Below are 23524 nucleotides of genomic sequence, written 5' to 3'. Positions count from 1 at the left end.
GAGCCCTTTCTGTAATTATCTGTTATAATATACAAAACTAACAGGAGCATTTTCATTCAGTTATGTTTGCCTTGCAAATGAGCATTTCATTCAGAACTTCAAATTGTCAGAATACTTACAATGTTTATTTTTTTTTCACTCTTTTCCTCATGCATGGGATTCCATTTTATCTATTTATCCATCTATATGCTACTGAAGCTGTTTAATTCTTAGATTTACTTGTTTGAATGGCCAATTAATAGCATTAATTGAAATGTTTCTTGCTTTTAATCATTTTGCTTAAATGTAATTAATATTTCATGAAGGGCTTTATTTTTCAGTGCTTGGTTACTTGTAGCTCTTGCTGTCAGTTGAAAGCTGACAAGTTTGTTTCTTTTCTGCTCAAATACATGCCCGCCAGGTATTAAGTTCTGGACCATGTACAAAGTTGATAAAAATCCTGCAGAGACCATAAGCATCAGTGCTAGATATGTGTATTCATGAATGACATCTCACTCAAAACCCAAATTTTTTCAGTGTTCTTAACTCATCTTTCAAGAGTATGCAATAAGCTACTGTGACAATAAAATAGAGATCTCTCCAAACTATTTCTGTGATTCCTATAACCTTGAAACAAATTAGAATATAAGAAATATTTTTCATTAGATTCCACTTAGTAATCTCAATGCTATTCTTTCACAAAACATGGAATTTAAAACAGTTTAGAATGGTGATTTGACACATGATCCATGTTTTGAAATGTGGCCTTGTTTCATAAAAAATATGCAAAAGTGCTTGTGTGTGAAATATTTTTTTAAACTTGGAAGATTTTTAAAAATTTAATGATAAAGCAAGATTGATTTTAGAATATGGTGTCTAGAGGCAGAACAGGTCTATGATTGCTTCATTGATCAATTTTGCCAAATATTTAGGTTATAAATAACACCAATGGTAAAGTTTATATTCAGAAGATTGAAAAACATATATTCTTAGCAAATACATATGAAGCAATTACATTTAATCTACAAGGATGCTGGACACTTGCTGGTGGGGGTGACAAGCAATTTATAAACCTTTAATTTTATCATAAGAATTTTGTTTTGCAGTAGTAATATCCTTAATTAGGAGATGAAGAACATAAGGCTTGTGTCATAAACAGATAGAAGGCACAGTCAGGATTTTATCTTCTGTCTGTAAACCATTCTCATACTCCTTTCAGTATCTACAGTGACCATGTAATTGACCTTCCAAACTAGTACACTTTTGATAATAATATAGGATGATATTAATGAATACACAAGGATTATTGGCATGAATAGGCTGTAGGAAGCAAAGAAGGATGTGTGATTATTCTAGATAAAACAAATATGTCACATGTAGACATCCACTGATTTCATGATTCATGGTATAACCATGCATAGCATATTTAGTTTGTCACATGAGAGGTACTTGGTAAATTATTTGATGAATAACCAATATTTTGTTCAGCATATCCTAAAATTCATAAGGTTTAGGTTTTCCAAGTTGTGAGATATAAAGCATATGAAATAAGCTATATAAATAAAAAGACTGAATAGAATTTTGATAATAAAGAAAAAACATGTATTCTTAATAGTTACATCAATAATTTACATCAATATTTTACATCAATAATAAGTAAGCACAAGTATCTTGATACCAAATGTAGGCCTAGCTATTAAGATATTATGAGAAGGGGGCTGGCAGTGTGGCATACCCTGTATAGCTGCCTCCTGCAATGCTGGCATCCCATATGGCTGCCAGTTCAGGTCCTGGCTGCTCCACTTCCAATCCAGGTCTCTGTTATGGCCTGGGAAAGCAGTAGATAGCCCAAGTGCTTGGGCCTCTGTACCCGTGTAGGAGACCCCAAGGAGGCTACTGGCTCCTGGCTTCAGATTGCCACAGCTCTGTCCATTGCAGCCAACTGGGGAATGAACCAATGGATGGAAGACTTCTCTCTGCCTCTCCTTCTCTCTGTGTGTAACTCTGACTTTCAAATAAATACATAAATCTTTAAAAATATTATGATAAAAGTACACTACGGTTGATAAAAGCCACAAAATGGATAAAACATGGAAACATTGTGCAGTGAAAGGTGCCAGTCAATGGATGATAAGAAAGGCTATGAATCAATTTATATGCAGTCTCCACAACAGGCATCTATACTTGTGGCATGGGCTCCTCCTGAGCAAAAGAGTTCTCAAAGTTCCCATACAGAATATCATAGATTAAAAGTAAAGATTTATTTTCAGGAGCAGGTCCCCAAAAGACTTCTATTGGGTAGATTGCAAGTATTGATGTATGGGAGGCAGTGTGTATGTCAGGTGGTGGATCTCAGACACAAACACTTTCTCTACTGGGCACATTTGTTAGCAATGACACCTAGAGTGAGTGCCTTAGATCTAACAGTGACCTCAGGCCATTATCTGTTCCATGGGTTTTGGATGGGGCAGGCAGGGGTGGGGATGGGGATATGGGCTGGAGTCCCATTTGTCTCACTAATTTCAAGATTCTAGGAGGCTGATCAGGATATCAGATTAATACAAAATATATCCATCTCTCTCTCCTCCCATGAAGGAGTGGAGAGAAAAATAAAATGGAAAGGGAAGGAACACCAGCCTTCATTGATCTGCATTCCTGAAACTTCTCTGTACAATTTTTTTAGAATTCTTAAGCAGATTAACCAATACAAACACACACAAACTTGCAGTCTGAACCACATTTGACACATAACTCAGTGTTGGACTTACCAATTTACTGCCATTTTATCCTTTGGCCTGGATAAAAAAGATAACCGGACCATGTCTGATTCTGGTTCCAGGAAGTAAAGGGGGAAAAACCCACCAAGTACCAGGTCTCCATCTCTGTAGACACTTGACCTCATGGAATTATAGCAGTTCCAGGGAGGTATGTCCTGTGAACTGTATAAAGGATTCAGGAGTAGGTTGAGAAAAATCACAGTAAAGAACATGTCAACTCAACCCAACATAAAGTTAAAGTCTCTGTTGATATTAGGAAAAATGTTTTGGATTATATCTTCTGTCTCAGCCCCCTGCAGGGAGAATAGATCTCTATGTAGGGCACAGCTGGTCCCAGTATTGCTGTATGTCCTCAACCTATAGACAGTGTGTGCTAGTATACTGAGTCATACAGGGACACAGCTAGAATCACAAGGAAGACATTTCAGAGGGAGTCACAGGGCTGAGGCCTTGCCTTAATGTCCCTAAGATCAGATGAGCTCTGGCTTCTATATATTTTCATTGCTAAACTTCTGTCCCATCCCAGAACTCATGGCATCACCTGAGGCTATGCACCTGCTACTCTCTATTATTGGAAAAACACCTTGGAAAAACATGCTTTGGACTCTATTTTGTCCCTGAAGCATTGCAGGATAGAGTTCTGTAAACCTGTGTGCATAGGGGCCAAGAATTTTTAGGTCAGTCACCTGTTTTTGGGATTTGGCAATTGTAGAAAGAATTAGTGTTGGGACTAAAAAAAATCACAACCAGTTTCACTATTTCACATGATTCTTCGTAGATAAGATGAAAGATCACATTCACCAGTGATGACCCTATGTGTATCATAGAAAGTCTCTTCATGGCTGTTCCTAATGTCTCTCCCAGGCCTGCCATATTCAAATGGAGAAATGGGCTTCATGATTTGCCAATGAGTATGCATATCCAGAGAAGGGCAGAAGTTCATCCCCACACCGACCCCTCCACAAAGTTAATCCACTTACACACCTTCTTGTGTAATCTGCTTGTCCATAGTGCATCAAAATACAATAATGATTCTCACCACATATGATTAAGCACTTCAGAATGTGTACAGGAAAATATGTAGCATCTATGTGCTTGTGTGTGTGCCTCTGCCTTCTTAATTTGCTTTTTTCTTCATGTTCCTATCATTCTCTCCACTGCTGATACCAACTTCCACGTCTAATAGACACTGGCTGAGGACATGTGTGAGGAACTTCATATTTTATGCATACATGTGAAGTGAGAATTAAATGCATATTTCAAAGTTTCACACTTCAACTCCTCTCACCTGCCTCTGTTTCTAATTCATCTCATGGTGCCACACTTTCTTGAATGCAGTAGGCCATTCTATCATCTCTTCATTGGTGACCAAGACTTGGTCATGTGCACTCTTTCAGGGAAACTCCAATTTTAGCCAACAGCCCATGACTCTGAGAAAATCTACACACTGTGGATATCATCGTGTTCCAAATGGTGCCTTGGTCATGGACTGATATTTCATCCCAAGCACTGTTTGCAAATTGGATTTCCATTGGAAGTCACTGAAGCTATAGGACAGGGATAATTGGAAAGGGAGAGAGCAATGCAATGAGAGGTGGGAGGTGCATGTGTACTCAGCAGTCCTTATTTTTCCTCAACCTCCCTATTCTCAAGGTTTCTTTTTGGTTGAAGTGTAGTTTTTTGTATATTTGAGGCCACTGTTTCATGAGTTCAAATTGTGAGAAACTGATTGTCCATGCAACCTTGCAACAAATTGGTCATTGTTTTAACTCAATCAAGAAAGTGCATGAAGTAGTTGCAAGGGTGGCTAAGGTATGAGATGTTGTAGAATCCATCCCACAAAGCCTTGGTTGCAACTTTATGGAAGCTAATTCAGCACTTCAATAACATAAGCCAAGCATGGATGGAGATGTTACTATTATTTTTGTGTAGCTCACACAAGTGTGGATAAACAGGATTAGGTTTTTAAACATAATTTTATTTTAGTTCAAAAATAAAATTCAAATTGTTTTTTTTGTTCAGCAACTACAAATACATCCATGGATTTTTCAGATTTCACAATTTCTGTTTATATAGACACCTTGTATTACCTGGTAGGCTCAAACTTACAAAAATGTAAAAAATGCTAATGTGCAGTGATGCTATAACTAGTACTGAAACAGTATTTTTACACTTTGTGTTTCTGCGTGGGTACAAACTGATGAGATCTTTACTAATTATATACTGAATCGATCTTCTGTATCTAAAGATAATTGGAAATGAAGGCCGGCGCTGTGGCTCACTAGGCTAGTCCTCCGCCTTGCGGCGCCAGCACACCGGGTTCTAGTCCTAGTCGGGGCACCGATCCTGTCCTGGTTGCCCCTCTTCCAGGCCAGCTCTCTGCCGTGGCCAGGGAGTGCAGTGGAGGATGGCCCAAGTCCTTGGGCCCTGAACCCCATGGGAGACCAGGATAAGTACCTGGCTCCTGCCATCGGATCAGCGCGGTGCGCCTGCTGCAGCGCGCCTACCGCGGCAGCCATTGGAGGGTGAACCAACGGCAAAAGGAAGACCTTTCTCTCTGTCTCTCTCTCACTGTCCACTCTGCCTATCAAAAAAAAAAAAGAAAGAAAGAAAATGAAAAAAAAAAAACTGGTGTTAAATTGGAAATGGCATAGAAAATTAATTAATTTAAAAAAATATTATGTAGGATCTCTGTCTTTAATGTGCTATACACTCTTATTTAATCCTATAACTAGTACTCCAACAGTATTTTTTTCACTTTGTGTTGCTATATGGGGGCAAACTGTTTAAATCATTACCTAATATATACTAAACTGATCTTCTGTATATAAAGATAATTGAATTGAAAATGAATCATGATGTGATTGGAAGGGGAGAGGGAGCGGGAAAGGGGAGGGTTGTGGGTGGGAGGGAAGTTTTGGGAGGGGGAAGCCATTGTAACCCATAAGCTGTACTTTGGAAATTTATATTCATTAAATAAAAGTTTAATAAAAAATGCAATCTTATGCATGTAGATTATTTTCTGTCTCTATCATTGGACTATTTTATGAGAATCTGATGTCTTTCATATTATAAGAATCAGTGTATGACCAAAAAGAAAACTTCAAAATCTTCTGACTATATTGAAATTATCTATATTGTGAGCTAACCCTTGTCTTCTGGGTCACATGATGCCTGATGTAGGGTATATTAGGAATATATCATTGGAACCCTTTGACAAATTCACTTCTTTTCTAAGGACTAAATAAGCACACGGAGTATTTCAAATAATATTATTATAAATACAAATTGAAATTAGATGGTGAAATATACTTTCTGAGGTTAATTTTTACATATGGTTATTTGCATTTTCCCTAGATTTTAATTCCATCAACTAATTTAATTAATGTGTTTGTCCCATGTACATGAATATACAAGTTCTTAAATATATTCTACATATAATTCAAATAATAAAGGAATAAATTTCATACAAATCCATGTATAACTCCAGGAAAAAAGGCATCCAGAAATTTATTGATATTGCTTTCAAGACTAGCATGAGCATGTTATGTACAAATGTGCACATACTACATGGTGATGTAAAGAATCTTGTCATGGTACACATTGTGGAAAAGTGCTTCTGCACATTGGGAAGATGTAGATCATGGCAGCACTGTGGGGCATTGTTGTGGGTGAGGCAGTCCCCATGCTGTTCTACATCATTGTGAGCACAGATGAGATCACATTTCACATGCCCAGTTCTTTAAAAAGCGTGACTCCCCACTCATTGCATGAAAGAAAAAATGCATCATCACCGGCTGTGTAGGCTTTACAATTTCAACTGAGGAAGACATGAACATTGGATGTAGCATCATCAGGACAGTGGTCTTTCCCTCATTTTCTCCTCTTGTCTTTGGGGAGCACAACCCCCTCTCTTAGCAACCACTGTTATATGTTCACTCTGTGACTAATGTAAACCTTTACTGCATTAATCTCTTACAACTTTGGGGTTCAAGTGTCACTACAGCATAACCTGAGTTACCTTTTGTAATACCATCAATTTCTAGCACAGAATCCTCCAAAGCTACTGTGTTCTGTGTTTGGCAGTGATATGTCCTGACTGTGGCTTATTTGAAATAGTCCCTCCATTAAGAATCTCTGAGATGCTAACGCAGACCATTGGATTCAGCAGAAATGGCTCATGTGGTTGGATTCTTAACACCTAGATTGGAGACTTCTATTGAGTGTTTGGCTCTTGGTTTCTTGCCAGGGCCAGATGGGCTTCTGCAATTGATGTGTGCTTTTAGTGAGAAAACAGCAAATAGGAGCTCTCTGTCTTTCTCTCCCTGTTTCTCTGCCTCCCAAACAAAACAGAAAGAGGTTGTAATGAGAATGTTCACTGGGTGTGCTTTGACGAAATTGGCTTTTGTGGAAGAGATTATGGCAGGCTTGGGCTTGGGCAGGTGAGTGTGTGAATTCCAGTGTAACTGTAATTGAGCCTTAAATGCTCTTTGGGGAATCTTTAGTACTAGCATGGCCCTTAGTATCATCCCAAGTGGAAATAAGATGCCCAGGTCTTTACTTCTATATGTCTAACAACCTTTGGTCCCTGGATGCCTTCTAAGAGAGTCTTGTCTTAGGACAAGACATTTCTGTGTGCTGTAAATATCTCTTATGAACCACAGTTCTGTGATTAGTCAATAGTCAATATTCACAGAAGGTGAAAATAGGTATATTATCCTCAGACAGTAATCAGCATGGGGTCTCTCAAGTTGCACTACTTTCTACCTGTATTACTTCTTCCACTTGTCAATATTCTCCAAATCCAGCCAACTCCTTGGGATATATTTTATGCCATGGTAGGATACTCATCCATGGCTTCTACATTTCCCTTTCATCAGATGCAAGAGAATGGTGTGGGTGGAGACTCACAAATCACTCTCCAGAATTAGGAATCCATTTGCCTTTGGGGCTTTTAGAGCTCCAATGAGTTCTGGTCTAGGCAGAAAATGCTGACATGGTTCCAGCAATGACAGCAAGTGCTTTGTATTTTGTATGGCAGTTATAGTTAGGGGGAGTAAATGTTCTATGTAAATAAAATGCAAAACATTCCTAAGGATGAATTGGCCCATGACAAAGGCATTGAGATTTGGAATCACATGGATAGATTGGGGTGGTATTGGGGGTCCTTATTGATCTCCTGGATGGCAAAATAAAAGGCCAACATGTTTGGGCAGTTCTTCCCTAACCACCTAAATGAAGTAGCAGATTTAGGGGGAAGGGCGATAGCCTGTCTTTCAGTGCAGTTTCACAGCCAAACCCTGAGGTAGCCAAGTCTGGATTCAGGGTGTTAGTGATGCTCCAGGGTTCCTGGAGGATTGTGGAATGTCCCTCTGACTTCTAGGATGCAAACTGTTTCGGTGCACCACCTCATCTTCATGAGCCCTTTGGGAAAGCCTTGGTAGATTCGCATGTGGTAGGTCATTTTTGCTTAAGAACAGAAACCAAGGTGCATCTCTGTTTTCTGTAAGTTCTGGAATAGTTTGAATAGAACTTTGTTTGCCACTTGTTCAAATATGTGAGAGTATTATCATCTCTGACCATATTCACCAGTGTGATTTTCCCAGGCTTTTTGATAATTTTCTATTCTTGTATATCAACTCTTGTCAAACAGGTTCACTAAGTTAGATTTTCAGTGAAACAAATTATCCAATTCAGGACTTCTGGTATCAGAGAACTTACAGTGTTTGCTTTGCTTCTATTTATTGATTTCCTGGATACTGAATTTACCTTTATCTTTTCACATTTGGCAATTGAAGGTTCTCTGTATTTTCCCACATTTCCTGCCTGGAAATATGAATTCTTGTAATTTAAGATGGGTTATAAACTTTCCTGTTAATACTGCTTTTGCTGTATCCCATAAGTTTTGGTATGTTGTGCTGTTATCCTCATTTACTTCTAGAAAGTTTTTGATTTCTCTTTCAATCTCCATGTGTTTGCATATTCTCTAGGGATTCCTGAGTTGCTAATTTCCAACTTCATTCCCCTATGGTCTGAGAAGCTGCATCATATGATTCTAATTCTTTTGAATTTGCTGAGACTTGCTTTATGGCCTGGTATGTGGTCAGTCCTAGAGTAGGTTCCATGTACTGCTGAGAAGAATGTAAATTCTTTAAGTGTAGGATGGAAAGTTCTGTAGATATCTGTTAGATCCCTTTTGGCTATAGTGTTATTGAAATCTACTATTTCCTTGTTGATCTTCTGTCCGGTTGATCTGTTTCTGAGAGTGGAGTATTGAAGTCCCCCAGTACTATTATATTGGAGTCTAAGTCTCCCTTTAAGTTGTTTAACAAGTGTTTTAAATAAACCAGTGCCCTGTAATTAGGTGCATATACATTGATAATCATTATATCTCTCTGTTGAATTGATCCCTTAATCATTATATAGTGCCCCTCTTTGTCTTTCTTAAAGTTTTTGTGTTAAAGTTTATGTTGTCCAATATTAACATGGCTACGCCCGCTCTTTTTTCATTTCTGTTGGCATGGTATATCTTTTTTCATCCTTTCACTTGCAGTCTGTATGCATCTTTGTTGGAAAGATGTGTTTCTTGTAAGCAGCAAATAGATGGGAAAAAAACTGTCTGTACCTTAATGTTTATTACAGCTCAATTCAAAATAGCTAAGACCTGGAATCAACCCAAATGCCCATCAAAGGTGGATTGGATAAAGAAACGATGGGACATGTAGTGTATAGAATACTACACAGCAGTAAAAAACAATGAAATCTGATCCTTTGCAACTAAATGGCGGAATCTGGAAAACATCATATCATGCTGAGTGAACTAAGCCAGTCCCAGAGTGACAAATATATATGTTCTTCCTGATCAGTGACAACTAACTGAGCACCAAAAAGGAAACCTGTTGAAGTGAAATGGACACTATGAGAAAGAGTGACTTGTTCAACCCTTCTCATTACTGTTGATGTACAACTTAATACTTTATCCCTTTTAGTATTTTTTTTGTTCTACTTAATACTATTGGATGATCTCTGTAATTAACACACAATTATTCTTAGGTGTTTAAATTTAACTGAAAAATGATCTCTGTCAAATATAAGAGTAGGAATAAGAGAAGGAGGAGATGTACAATTTGGGACATGCTCAAGCTAACTTGCCTCAAATGGTGGAGGTAGAAATGTGCCAGGGGATTCCAACACAATCCCATCAAGGTGGCATGTACCAATGCCATCTCACTAGTCCAAGTGATCAATTTCAGTTCACAGTAGATTGCACTGAAAGGTCTAAGAGTCAAAGGGATCAGACAAACTTATGTCTACTAATACTAACTGATAGAATCAAAAAGGGAGAAAAGGATCCAACATGGGAAGTGGGATACACAGCAGACTCATAAAATGGCAGATGTCCTAAACAGCACTCTGACCTCAGAATCAGCCCTTAAGGCATTCAGATCTGGCTGAAGAGCCCATGAGAGTATTTAAGGCATGGGAAGCCAAGATACTATGGCAAAAAAGAAGACCTAAATGAAAGATCTCTGCGAGTGAGATCTCAGTAGAAAGAATGGGCCATCAAAAAAGGAGGTACCTTTCTCTGAGGGGAGGAGTGAACTTCCACTTTGACTATGATCTTGTCTAAATAAGATCAAAGTCGGCGAACTCAAAAGGCTTCCATAGCCTTGGCAACTCGTGACAAGAGCCTAGGGTGATTACTGATGCCTTAAACAACAGTGTCAATTTGTTAAGTCAACAACAGGAGTCGCTGTGTACTTACTCCTCATGTAGGATCTCTGTCCTTCATGTGTTGTCCAATGTGAATTAATGCTATAACTAGTACTCAAACAGTATTTTACACTTTATGTTCTGTGTTTGTGCCAAGTGTTGAAATCTTTACTTACTATATACTAAATTGATTTTCTGTATATAAAGATAATTGCAAATGAATCTTGATGTGAATGGAATGGGAGAAGGAGCAGGAGTTGGGAGGGTTGTCGGCAGGAGGGAAGCTATAGGGTGGGAAAGCCATTACAATCCATAAATTGTACCTTGGAAATTTTTATTTGCTAAATATAAGTTAAAAAATAAGCAGGTTATCTTAATATTTTTAAGCAAGCTAAAAATTCCTAATGTTTTAACTGGGGGAAAATGCATCTCAATGTTTGAATGCTCAGTTGAGTGAGTGTCATTTTTAAGAATAGTTGTAGTTTTTCTGATTATTATAGTAACTGTGTAAGTGTGAAGAATTGGGATGATTGTATTCATCAGCAAAGCATTTAAACGGCATATTTTTTCACCATTTACTACTATTAAAGAACATCATAACCAAGTTTCAGAAAACATGTATTTAAAAACATTGATATAAAATAATTAAATGAATATGAAATAGATGGTTAAGAAAATAGTCGTTAAAAAGCAACATAAGGAGAAAATCATATCATGTTAAACATATTTCACTGGATATAGCTTTGTAAGTTATATGTGCCCAGAATTTTAACAATCCACATATTTATATTTAAGTATTTTGCATATTTGGATAGTAGAATCTTATTTCTTCAGTATCTTCACTATTTTCAAAACCTTTTGGGCCGGCATTGTGGCTCACTTGGCCAATTCTCCACCTGCAAAATGGGCACCCTGGGTTCTAGTCCCAGTTGCTCCTCTTCCAGTCCAGCTCTCTTCTATGTCCTGGGAGGGCAGTGGGGGATGGCCCAAGTGCTTGGGTCCCTGTACCTGCATGGGAGACAGGGAGGAAGCACCCAGCTCCTGGCTTCAGATCGGTGCAGTGCCGGCTATGGTGGCCATTAGGGGAGTGAACCAATGGAAGGAAGACCTATCTCCCTGTCTCTCTCACTAGCTCTGCCTGTCAAAAAAAGTGATAGCTCAAAAACTTTTCCTTTGCATGTCACTTATTTTGGGGAGTGTCTTTTTTTCTCTAAGTTTTGGAAAGTTCCCTAACATGAATACATAAAGGCTAAAAATTTTTATTAAAATAAACATATATATTCACTACAGTTTCCTAAGAACCAATTGAAATATATTCTGCACTCAGAAGAGCTGAAGGTGCCTACCCAAACATATATTTTTACAAGAATGCTGAGAACAATCTGTTCGTAACACTGAAAGTGTGGAGACAACAGAAATAGACATTTGTGAATGAATAAATTGAGTGTGGGAAAACCATAGGAATGAAATGTATACAGCTGTGAAAAGAATGAAGGATACCAGCTATAATTTGAATGAATTGAAAATGCAATGCCATGAAAAAGAATTTAGATCTAAGAGGTCATATGTTATCTCATTCCATTACTAGGAACTGTCCAGAATAGGTAAACACATAGCAACTAAAAGAGATGGATGGTTGCATGAACCACGTTCATGGAAGCTTGCAAGCAGGAAGCATAGTGGAGAAAGGCTTTGAATATGGGTGATGCCAAGGGCTTTAATCTACATAGACATGAAAATTGCACAAACTTGTGAAAACATTTTATACAAAATCATTGTAGAATGGGAATGTGGAAGTACTCTGATACCACTTCCTTGTACAATATTTCAGTGATTCCTATTAGATATATGGATTTCAGCTCAATAGAAACATCATTCTTTCCTGTGTGAAACTGGAATAAGAACTCTAAGCAAAGGCCAAAACAGAAAGCGGTCAAATGGTAGAGGACACAATTATAGAATCATTCCTATGTAGTCATGAAAACTACCTACATATGTGATAAAGATACCATTTCAAAATAGTTAGGCTATAATTATTTACTAAGAGGTTTATGAACAATACAGCATCCAAAGAGAAGACTGCTCAAGGATAAGTTGACTCTTGTATTTGGGAAAGACATTCTACTTAAATTATTACCACAAAATGGCAAATTCTCCATGACCTTCAGGGAAACAACATAAAGCAGGTATAACTGAGACATGTTATCAAACATGAATATTTATAGCATCTAAGTTGATAAAGTGGATACTAATTAGTGTGCGTATTTTCAGGGATAATCCTATCATGTAAAATATAGCTACTTATAAAATGGTCAGCTCTGTTCAGATTTAAAAGTATCTCCTTTTATTCTATATTAAAATATTTCTAGCCTGATTTTTGTTTTTGAGAGACAGAGTAAGAAACAGAAAGAGAGTGATGATTGAGAGCCCAACTTTTCACTGCTTCAACTCTCAGTGGTGACAGTAGCTGAACCTTGACTGAGGCCAGAGCCCGGAGCCATAAAAAGTCAACTGACAGGGACCCAATAGCTCTGAGTTGTCAGCATTCACTCAAAGGTTTTATTTTCCTGGGAATATGGGGTTGGGGTCAGAGCCAAATTACAAACCTAACTAGTGTCATGTGGGGCAAGGTTATCTTAATTGCTAGGCTAAGTGCCTCAACAACAATGGTTTTTATTTTGCTTATTTTACAATGTTGGAATGCTACTTCCCTTTGGTTTTTGATTACAAAGGTTGAAAATGTGAAGAAACTCATGAGAAAAAATATCAGGATCTCCTAGAACTGCATTTGTTCTTTAAAGCTTTCAAAGAAATTTTATCAGGTTTTATGAGAATAATGTATCACTTGGGGGCAAAGATGCAGCCCAGGAGCCCTGCACTCGAGGCCAAGATGGAGAAGACCTCCACAGCCACCATGACCTTCCCTTTAGTGCTGTGGTAGACTGGTACAAATGTCACCCAGACACAGCAGAACACCAGCATGCTGAACATCAAGAACTTGGCTTCATTGAACGTGTCAGGCAGGTTCCTGGCTAGGAAAGCCACAGTGAAGCTGGCCAGGGCCAAGGAGCCCAGGTAGACCAGGTAGCCCAAGACACAGTAGAAGGCAGTGGCATAACCCTTGTTGCACATCAGGATGATGTGGCTGGGCTCAGAGTGGGCGTCTAACTCAATAAATGGAGGAGAAGTTCCCAACCAGATGCCACAGAGAGCCAGTTGGATCAAGGAGCAGATGGGAATGAGGATGTTAGAAGCTCCTGATACCAGCAATCACCTGATAGTTCTTCCAGGTTTTGTAACCTTGAAGGCCAGAATTACAGTGATGGTCTTGGTCAGCATGGTGGAAACAGCCACTGTGAACACAAGGCCAAATGTTATTTGCTGGAGGAGGCAGGTGGCTGTGTTGGGACGGCCAAGGAAGAGTAAGGAGCAGAGGAAACACAGGAAGAGGGCGATGAGCAGGATGTAGCTGAGGGTCCTATTATTGGCCTTAACAATGGGAGTGTCTCTGTGCTTCACAAAGACCCAGAGGACCGCAGCTGTGAGGACAGAGGAGCACAGAGCTGTGCATGCCAGAGCCATCCCCTGAATTCTTCAAAGGCTAAGAAGGTCACCAGCTTGGGGAGGCAGCGGTTTCTCTCCATGTTTGGGTACTCGTGATCTGCGCACGGGATGCACTGCTCTGCATCTGTGGAGAAAAGGAAGACTCAGTGTTTCCATTTCACAATTTGCTCCCTTTTCCCTGTTAAGGAAAATGGTCAGCTTTGCAATGTCATGGTGAGTCCAGCCTGCTCTGATGTATACCAGAACACACTAAAGTAATTTATGCACTCCTGACCCAGTGGGAATGCTCGTCTGTGGGTGGACAAAACTCATTAAAGCAAGCTCCCTAGTGTGGCCTCATCTTGTTGCTCAGTGATTTTTTAAAAGTGTTTTAATTTCTATAAATTGATGTATTTACTATATTTTATGTGGGCATGGATTCTTCCAAACCCCCTTCTCTACTGTCCCCAGTGTATTTCTCAGGAGAAGCCTTCTGTTCACAAGGTTAGAATATTTATCTTGGCCAGCGCCGCGGCTCACTAGGCTAATCCTCCGCTTTGTGGCGCCGGAACACCGGGTTCTAGTCCCGGTCGGGGCACTGATCCTGTCCCCGTTGCCCTTCTTCCAGGCCAGCTCTCTGCTGTGGCCAGGGTGTGTAGTGGAGGATGGCCCAAATGCTTGGGCCCTTCACCCTATGGGAGACCAGGAGAAGCACCTGGCTCCTGCCATCGGATAAGCACGGTGCACCGGCCGCAGCGCGCAGGCCGCGGCGGCCATTGGAGGGTGAACCAACAGCAAAAGGAAGACCTTTTTCTCTGTCTCTCTCACTGTCCACTCTGCCTGTCCAAAAAAAAGAATATTTATCTGGGGTCATATTGTTTAAGGTTTATCTTACTTTCAGTGAAATGGAAATGAGCTGCATAAATGATATGTCATTCCGGGGATCTCCATATATTAATGAATATTCTTTATTTCTACATGGACTCATCTTGTCAGTGTTTCCATATTAATACTGATATACTATGATTGAATAGAAGAGAAATGTAGCTCATTGTTTTTATGTGGTTATACTGGAGTAAGTGATATTTTCATGACTTTATTGAAAGAGAACTTGGCCTCATGTTCATGTGAAAACCTGGCTTGTTCACCATTTTAGCTCTTGTGAACACCAATTGGGCACCACATTGTCTCACTTGAGATAATGCATTTCTGCTTCTACAGCATGAAATGAGTCATGAAGAACAGGCCATTTGGTGACTATGTCTATGTTTTAATCAAATGTCAATTAAACTGACATAAATGGGTTGAGTTTTGTGGTATGGTAGGTAAAGCCACCACCTGCAATGCTGGCATTCTATATGGACATTTTTTGTGTTCCAGTTGATCAATTTCCAATCCAGCTCCTTGCTAATGGCCTAGAAAAAGCAGCAGAAAATGGCCCAAGTACTTGGGATTCATGTACCCACGTAGGAGACCCAAATGAAGCTCCTGCCTTTTGGCTTCTGCCTGTCCCAGCCCAGGTCTTTGTTTCCATCTAGGGAGTGAATGATTAGATTTAAGCTTATATTCTCTCTCTCTTCTCTCTCTCTCTCTTCTCTCTCTCTCTCATTCTCTCTCTCATGTTCTCTGAATCTCTGATTTTCAAATAAACTAATTTTTTTTATTTGGCAGGCGGAGCTATACAGTGAGAGAGAGAGAGAGAGAGAGAGAGAGAGAGAGAGATAAAGGTCTTCCCTCTGCTGGTTCACCTTCCAAATGGCTGCCATGGCCAGTGCGCTCTGCTGATCCAAAGCCAGGAGCTAGGAGCTTCCTCCTGGGCTCCCATGTGGGTGCAGGGCCCTAAGCACTCGGGCCATCCTCCACTGACCTCTCAGGCCACAGCAGAGAGCTGGCCTGGAAAAGGAGCACCTGGAACTAAAAGCCAGTGCCCACATGGGATGTTGGTGCCGCAGGTGGAGGATCAACGAAGTGAGCCACAAAGTTAGCCCCTAAAATGAATATTTTTTTTAAAAAAAGAAAGAAAATGTTATTAGTTGGGCAATACTTTCAGGAAGAGTCCTCCTCAGTTTTTATCCTTGGTTCTCATGAAAGGATACAAGCTTAAGGGACTGGAACTGTGATGTAGGAGATAAAGCCAGTGCCTGCAATGATGGCATCCCATGCAGTCACCAGTTCATGTCCTGGATGATCCTAATCCAAACCAGTTCCATGCAAATGTGCATAGGAAATGAGCAGAGGAAGGCCCAAATGCTTGCGCCTCTGCAAGATCTCAAGGAAGCTTCTGGCTTTGCCCTGGTCCAGTCTGGACCTTTGCCTCAATCTGGGAAGTGAATCTACCTGATGGAAGATCTTCTCTGTCACTCTCCCCTTCTCCATTACGCTCTCCCTCTCTCTGTAACTCTGACATTCAAATAAACAAAAATATTTTGTAAAAAGGGTATAAGCAGCTCAAAAATTTAGAGAAATTTTCTCTTACAATTCTTTTCAATTTGTAATCTTTACTTTTCATAGAATGTGCAAGTACTAATTTGGGACATGCTCAAGCTAACTTGCCCCAAATGATGGAGTTAGAAATGTGCCAGGGGATTCCAATACAATCCCATCAGGGTGGCATGTACTAATGCCATCTGACTAGTCCAAGTGATCAATTTCAGTTCACAATCGATGGCTCTGATAGGTCTAAGAATCAGAGGGTTCACACAAACAAGACAAGTGTCTGCTAATACTAACTGGTAGAATCAAAAAGGGAGAGAAATATCCAACATGGGAAATGGGATACACAGCAGACTCATAGAATGGCAGGCGTCCTAAACAACACTCTGGCCTCAGAATCAGCCCTTAAGGCATTTGGATCTGGCTGAAGAGCCCATGAGAGTATTGTAGGCATGGAAAGCCAAGATACCATGGAAAAGAAAAAGAAGAAGAAGACCTAAATGAAAGATCTCTGTGAGTGAGATCCCAGTGGAAAGAACGGGGCCATCAAAGAAGGAGGTACCTTTCTCTGAAGGGAGGAGAGAACTACCACTTTGACTATGACCCTATCGGAATAAGATCAAAGTCAGCGAACTCTAACGGCTTCCATAGCCCTGGCAACTCATGACTAGAGCCTAGGGAGATTACTGACGCCATGAACAGGAGTGTCAAATTGTTAAGTCAGCAACAGAAGTCACTGTGTACTTACATCCCATGTGGGATCTGTCCTTAATGTGCTGTCTAATGTGCAGTGATGCTATAACTAGTGCTGAAACAGTATTTTTACACTTTGTGTTTCTGCGTGGATATAAACTGATGAGATCTTTACTAATTATATACTGAATCCATCTTCTGTATATAAAGATAATTGGAAATGAAAAAAAAAACCTGGTGTTAAATTGGAAATGGCATAGAAAATTAATTAATTTTTAAAAAAAATATTATGTAGGATATCTGTCTTTAATGTGCTCTACACTGTTATTTAATGCTATAACTAGTACTCCAACAGTATTTTTTTTTTCACTTTGTGTTGCTATATGGGGGCAAACTGATGAAATCGTTACCTAATATATACTAAACTGATCTTCTGTATATAAAGAGAATTGAAAATGAATCATGATGTGATTGGAAGGGGAGAGGGAGCGGGAAAGGGGAGGGTTGTGGGTGGGAGGGAAGTTTTGGGAGGGGGAAGCCATTGTAACCGATAAGCTGTACTTTGGAAATTTATATTCATTAAATAAAAGTTTAATAAAAAAAAGAATGTTCAAGTACTTCAGGCACCTGTCTCAGAGATACACTGGGCACACATACGCAGGTGTATATTGTAAAAAGTGTCAATGCATGATACTTATTTTTTATTCTTTCACTAACTTACCTACGTTGAATATTTTTTGCAGAAATTGGAAGTCATTTTTTTGTTATCTTCTTCATAGTGGAAACTATATATAGCTTATTTGAAGTTACTGAAATCAAAATATTTCTAGAGCTAAAATATGTGAATTGAAGCATGCTCATGGAAGAAATGTAAACATGTTTATTATATATTGAACAAGGGAACTATTTACCAATGAGACCTAGTAGATTTTTGCATTTCAGAAAACAATTGGCTTTATTATTTAATTTAATATTTAATATTCCTTAAATGTTTCCTTGTGCGTAGGTTTTTGACATTGCCATGTGGCATCATTTTAGGGTGTTGTGTCTCTATATTTCAGCGTATTATTTTTCTTTTTCTATTTATATACCTCCAAAGGACAAGATGGTTGCATTAGGAATGTGCACTGCACACCATGCACAATGTTAAAGATGTAGCACAGAAAGTAATACAGTATTTCCATCACAATTCATGTGAAGTAGCTCCCTGTGAGAGATCTGTAAACTGAAAACTGTAAAATCTTAAGAGATAAATTTTAGAACACACAAATAAATATAAAGAAATCCCATGTTAAAGGGATACAAATGGGAAAGGAGGAAGTTAAACTATCCCTATTTGCAGATGACATGATACTATATATAAGGGACTCGATAAACTCCTATAAGAGACTATTGGAACTCATAGAAGAGTTTGGTAAAGTAGCAGGATACAAAGTCAATGCTCAGAAATCAACAGCCTTTGTATACACAGACAATGCCATGGCCGAGGAAGAACTTCTAAGATCAATCCCATTCACAATAGCCACAAAAACAATAAAATACCTTGGAATAAATTTAACCAAGGAAGTCAAAGACCTCTATGATGAAAATTACAAAACACTAAAGAAAGAAATAGAAGATGACACAAAAAAATGGAAAAAGCTGCCATGCTCATGGATTGGAAGAATCAATATCATCAAAATGTCCATTCTCCCAAAAGCAATTTACAAGTTCAATGCAATACCAATCAAAATACCAAAGTCATTCTTCAAAGACCTAGGAAAAACGATGCTGAAATCCATATGGAGAAACAGGAGACCGAGAATAGCTAGAGCAATTCTTTACAATAAAAACAAGGCTGGATGCATCACAATTCCAGACTTCAAGACATACTACAGGGCAGTTATAATCAAAACAGCCTGGTACTGGTACAAAAACAGATGGATAGACCAATGGAACAGAATAGAAACACCGGAGATCAATCCAAACATCTATAACCAACTCATACTCAACAACGGACCTAAAACCAACCCCTGGAACAAGGACAGCCTCTTCAACAAATGGTGCTGGGAAAACTGGATGTCCACATGTCAAAGTATGAAGCAAGACCCCTATATTACACCTTACACAAAAATCCACTCAACATGGATCAAAGAACTAGAAATGCCCCGAGACATTAGGAAACTAATTGAGAGCATAGGGGAAACCCTTCAAAGTATTGGAACAGGTGAAGAATTCATGGAGAAGACCCCAGAGGCAAGAGTAATCAGAGATAAAATAAACAAATGGGATTACCTCAAATTGAAGAGTTTCTTTACAGCAAAGGAAACAGTCAAGAGAGTGAAGAGGCAACCAACAGAATGGGAGATGTTATTTGCAAATTACACAACAGATAAAGGATTAACAACTAGAATCTATAAAATGATCAAAAAACACCACAGAATCAAAAGAAACAACCCAATAAAAATGGGCCAAGGACCTTAACGGACATTTTTCAAAAGAGGAAATCCAAATGGCCAACAGACACATGAAAAAATGCTCAGGATCCCTAGCCATCAGGGAAATGCAGATCAAAACCACAGTGAGGTTTCACCTCATCCCGGTTAGATTGGCTTACATACAGAAATCAACCAACAACAGATGCTGGTGAGGATGTGGGGAAAAAGGGCCACTAATCCACTGTTGGTGGGAATGCAAACTGGTAAAGCCACTATGGAAGACAGTTTGGAGAGTCCTCAAAAACCTGAATATGGCACTACCACAGGACCCAGCCATCCCACTCCTTGGAATTTACCCAAATGGAATTAAAGGGGAGAAAAAAAGAGCCATTTGCACCTCAATATTTTTCGCAGCTCAATTCACAATAGCTAAGACATGGAATCAACCTAAATGTCCATCAACGGATGACTGCATAAAGAAACTATGGGATATGTACTCTATGGAACACTATACAGCAGTAAAAAAAAAAAAAAAACAATGAAATCCGGGCATTTACAACAAAATGGAGGAAGCTGGAAAACATCATGCTGAGTGAAATAAGCCAGTCCAAAAGGGACAAATATCATATGTTCTCCCTGATCGATGGCAACTAAATGAGCATCTAAAATGATATCCATTGAAGTGAAATGGACACTATGAGAGACAATGACATGATCAGCCCTTGTCTTGACTATTGAGGAACAACTTACTAGTTTATTCCTTTTAGTATTTTTGTTGTTATTGGTGTTGTTGTTGTTGCTCTGTTTGTTCTACATAAGACCACTGGTTGAACTCTGTAATCAATGCACAATCATTCTTAGGCATTTAAGATTAACAGAAAAGTGATCTCTGTTAAACATAGGAGTGGGAATAAGAGAGGGAGGAGATATATAGGTTGGCACATGCTCACTAGGACTTACCTCCAATGGTGGAACTAGAAATGTGCCAGGGATTTCAACTCAATCTTACCAAGGAGGCAGGCACCAATGCCAGCGCACTTGGTAAAGTGATAAGTATAAATACACAACCAATCAAAAAGATAGGGTATGTGTTGAAGAGATTTCACAAATAAGACCAGTGTAAGCTAATAATGAAGGATAGAATTAAAAGGGAGAGAATGATCCTGTGAGGGAAGCAGGACACACAGCAGACTCATAGAATGGCAAATGCCCAAAACAGCACTCCTACCTCAGAATCAACCCTTGGGACATTTGGATCTGGCTAAAAGGTCCATGAGAGTCTCACAGGCATGGGAAACCATGACATGGTGGCAAAAAACAATCTAAATGAAAGATCCTGGTGAACAAGACCCCAGCAGAAGGAACAGGCCATCAAGGAGAGAGGCACCTTTCTCTGAAGGGAGGAAGGAACCTCCACTGTGACACGGCCTTGACTAAACAAATTCAGAGTCGGTGAACTCAAAGGGCTTCCATTGCCTAGATAGCTCATAGCAAGAGTCTCGGGTGATTGCTGATGTCATAAATAAGAGTGCCAATTGTTAAATCAACAATGGGAGTCACTGGATACATGCTCCCCATGTAGGATCTCTGTCCTTAATGTGTTTTACTATGAAACTTAAAAACACTACTAGTCGAACAATACCCTATACCTTGTGCGGTTGTGTGAATGCAGCCTGTTGAAATCCTTGCTTAGTATATACTAAGTTGATCTTCAGTATATGAAGGTAATTGAAAATGAAACTCAATAAAGGGTGGGATGGGAGAGGGAGAGGGAGAGGGGAGGGCCACAGGAGGGAGGGAGGTTGGGGGGGCCACAAAAATACAAAATTTGCACTTTGTAAATTCACATTTATGAAATAAAAAAAATTTGAAAAATCAATTAATTGCAAAAAAAAAAGAAATCCCATGATCATGGACTGGAAGAACTAATAGTGTTAAAATGTACATAACATTGAAAGCCATAAAATGATGTAGTGCAATCATGACAAAATTCTTATGTCATTTTTCACAGAAGTAGAAAAAAACCAAGGTTGCAAAGGCTGGGAATTTAGAGACCCAGGGAGATATTGGTCAAAGGAATCACAATTTCAGTTAGACAAGACCAGTGAGTTCAAGTGATGCCTTGCATGGCATAGGAAAACAGGGACACCATTTTGTCAACTTGCAAAGTGCTTAGTCAGTAGACTTTAAGTGCAGTCAACATATACAAATGAGAAGCATGTGAAATAAAATACATTGTAAATACTTGAATGGAGCTGACTGCAATGTATATAGATATAAAATTGAATCATTTCCTTGGAAGCAAAATCTAAACAATTTAAAGTAATCCATTAAAAACATGTAAGAAAATTCTGTAGAGGATGTTTTCTCTGAAAAGTGAGGGAAAATAGACAAGATGAGGAAGTCAGTGTTTGGAGCAGGGCATGGTTCCTTTCATTTGTCACATGGAAACCATGTAGTGCTGACGAGGCTTCTAGAATTTTGAATGGGGAGAGCATCAGTGAAGTGGGAAACTGGATTAATAGTGTACAGCGGTACATGTGGGAGTGAACTTGTACCCTTTTCTGGATATGCCTACACATTTACAATCACAAAGCCCATTTTTCCCAGCAGAGTTCTGTAGACTTGAGAGTGATATTAGTTAGACACAGCTATGAAGAGACTGGGTGGGGAACACAGAGTCATCAATGATAGACATCAGCCCTTGACTTCTTTCCAGCACATATTTGGAATGATGCTACTGGATGTTTTGCTGATCCCAGCACCAACTCTTTCTGAACTTGCCAAACACACCAAGAATTCCAGTGGAGTAACAGTTAGCCCTTTGTGCACTGTCCAATCATTCAGTGGTCCCCAGTGGCTTGTTGAACCATGATGAAATCACACAAGGAGGAGAGGCATGAGAGTCCAAAACATGTTTTTCAAATGTGTTTTCCCCAGAATGGAGGGTGACAGGTGCAGATCCCCAGGGCAGGGTGATCCCTTGAGTTCCTGTATGGGACACAGTGAAGCAATGAAAAGGCTGAGCTGCAAGTGCTGTGCTGATCACAGGGACACTAAGGGCAATGTCTCACTGCATGGACTTCCTTAGAAATGACTCCCTGTATTTGCTAGATGTGCCCTTTTCTGACTCACTAGATTGGCACACAGCAATACTGGGAATCAGATGTGCCCTGCACAGAGAGCAATTCTCTACAGGATTTTGAGCCAGCCACCACCTGCCAGCTCCTTGTTCCCTTCTCTCAACTGACATTTTGGGCTTCATCTCTGCATTGTGATAACTCTGGCAAGATGTTGTCTATGAGCCTTCTGTGCCTACTCCTGCACACTACACTCACTTCACAGGGCATGACTCACAGGCAATGCCAATATTACCTTAAGCCAAGTATCAACCAAGATGGAGACCTGATCCTGGGTGGATTTTTCCCTCTCTACTACCCAGAACCAGAAACTGAAATGCTCCAGATGTCTTTTTTACATGCTCCCCAGCATAGAACTGTTGTGTCTTGGTAAGTTCAAGATTGTGCATATGTGTTAAGTGTGGTGATGATTGAATGTGAGTGTATGTTACTATGTCTGCGTTTAATCTTTTCTGAGAACGCTGGAAGCTATGCAGAAAGTGGCAGAAATGCCAATAAAGAAAGGCACAGATTCCCTCCTTTCTTGTTCCTTCCATGTCTTCCTGTTCATTTTTGTATTTGCTTCGTAGTCCTTTAGGGACATAGCAGTGACATCAACATTTCTGTGCCCACTCCATTGTCTTAGGTCTCTGAGATGCAGCCCTTAGCATCTTGGAATGAGTCATAATGTGGGGACTCCAGATCCCATCCTACCCACATGCATGGAGTGAGCACAGGTGTCCTGAGACACTGAGACCCTGGTCTGGGGTAGTGTTAGGATTAAGGGGTCACTCTGGGTGTCAGTGCTGACAAGAGCATTGTCGGAATGCGCCCAATAGTGAGTCCATGT

At 39.6% G+C, this 23524-nt stretch overlaps 2 protein-coding genes across 2 annotated transcripts in view; one reads left to right on the top strand and one right to left on the bottom strand.

Moving 5' to 3' along the window:
* Window positions 1-13310: 13310 nt before the first annotated feature.
* LOC133749967 (vomeronasal type-2 receptor 116-like) lies at window positions 13311-14051 on the bottom strand. The gene is given in 1 exon segment (XM_062179336.1): window positions 13311-14051. A coding segment is annotated over 1 exon segment (741 nt).
* Window positions 14052-14223: 172 nt separating this feature from the next.
* Window positions 14224-23524, top strand: part of LOC133749966 (vomeronasal type-2 receptor 116-like) — a 49925-nt gene continuing 40624 nt past the window's right edge. The window contains exon 1 of the mRNA XM_062179335.1: window positions 14224-14246. Coding sequence (XP_062035319.1) covers window positions 14224-14246 — 23 coding nt within the window. The remainder of the gene's footprint in view (window positions 14247-23524) is intronic.

Source organism: Lepus europaeus, chromosome 20 (assembly GCF_033115175.1).
Source record: "Lepus europaeus isolate LE1 chromosome 20, mLepTim1.pri, whole genome shotgun sequence".
NCBI classification, from domain to species: Eukaryota; Metazoa; Chordata; class Mammalia; order Lagomorpha; family Leporidae; genus Lepus; species Lepus europaeus.
This window is presented reverse-complemented; position numbering and strand designations above follow the sequence as displayed.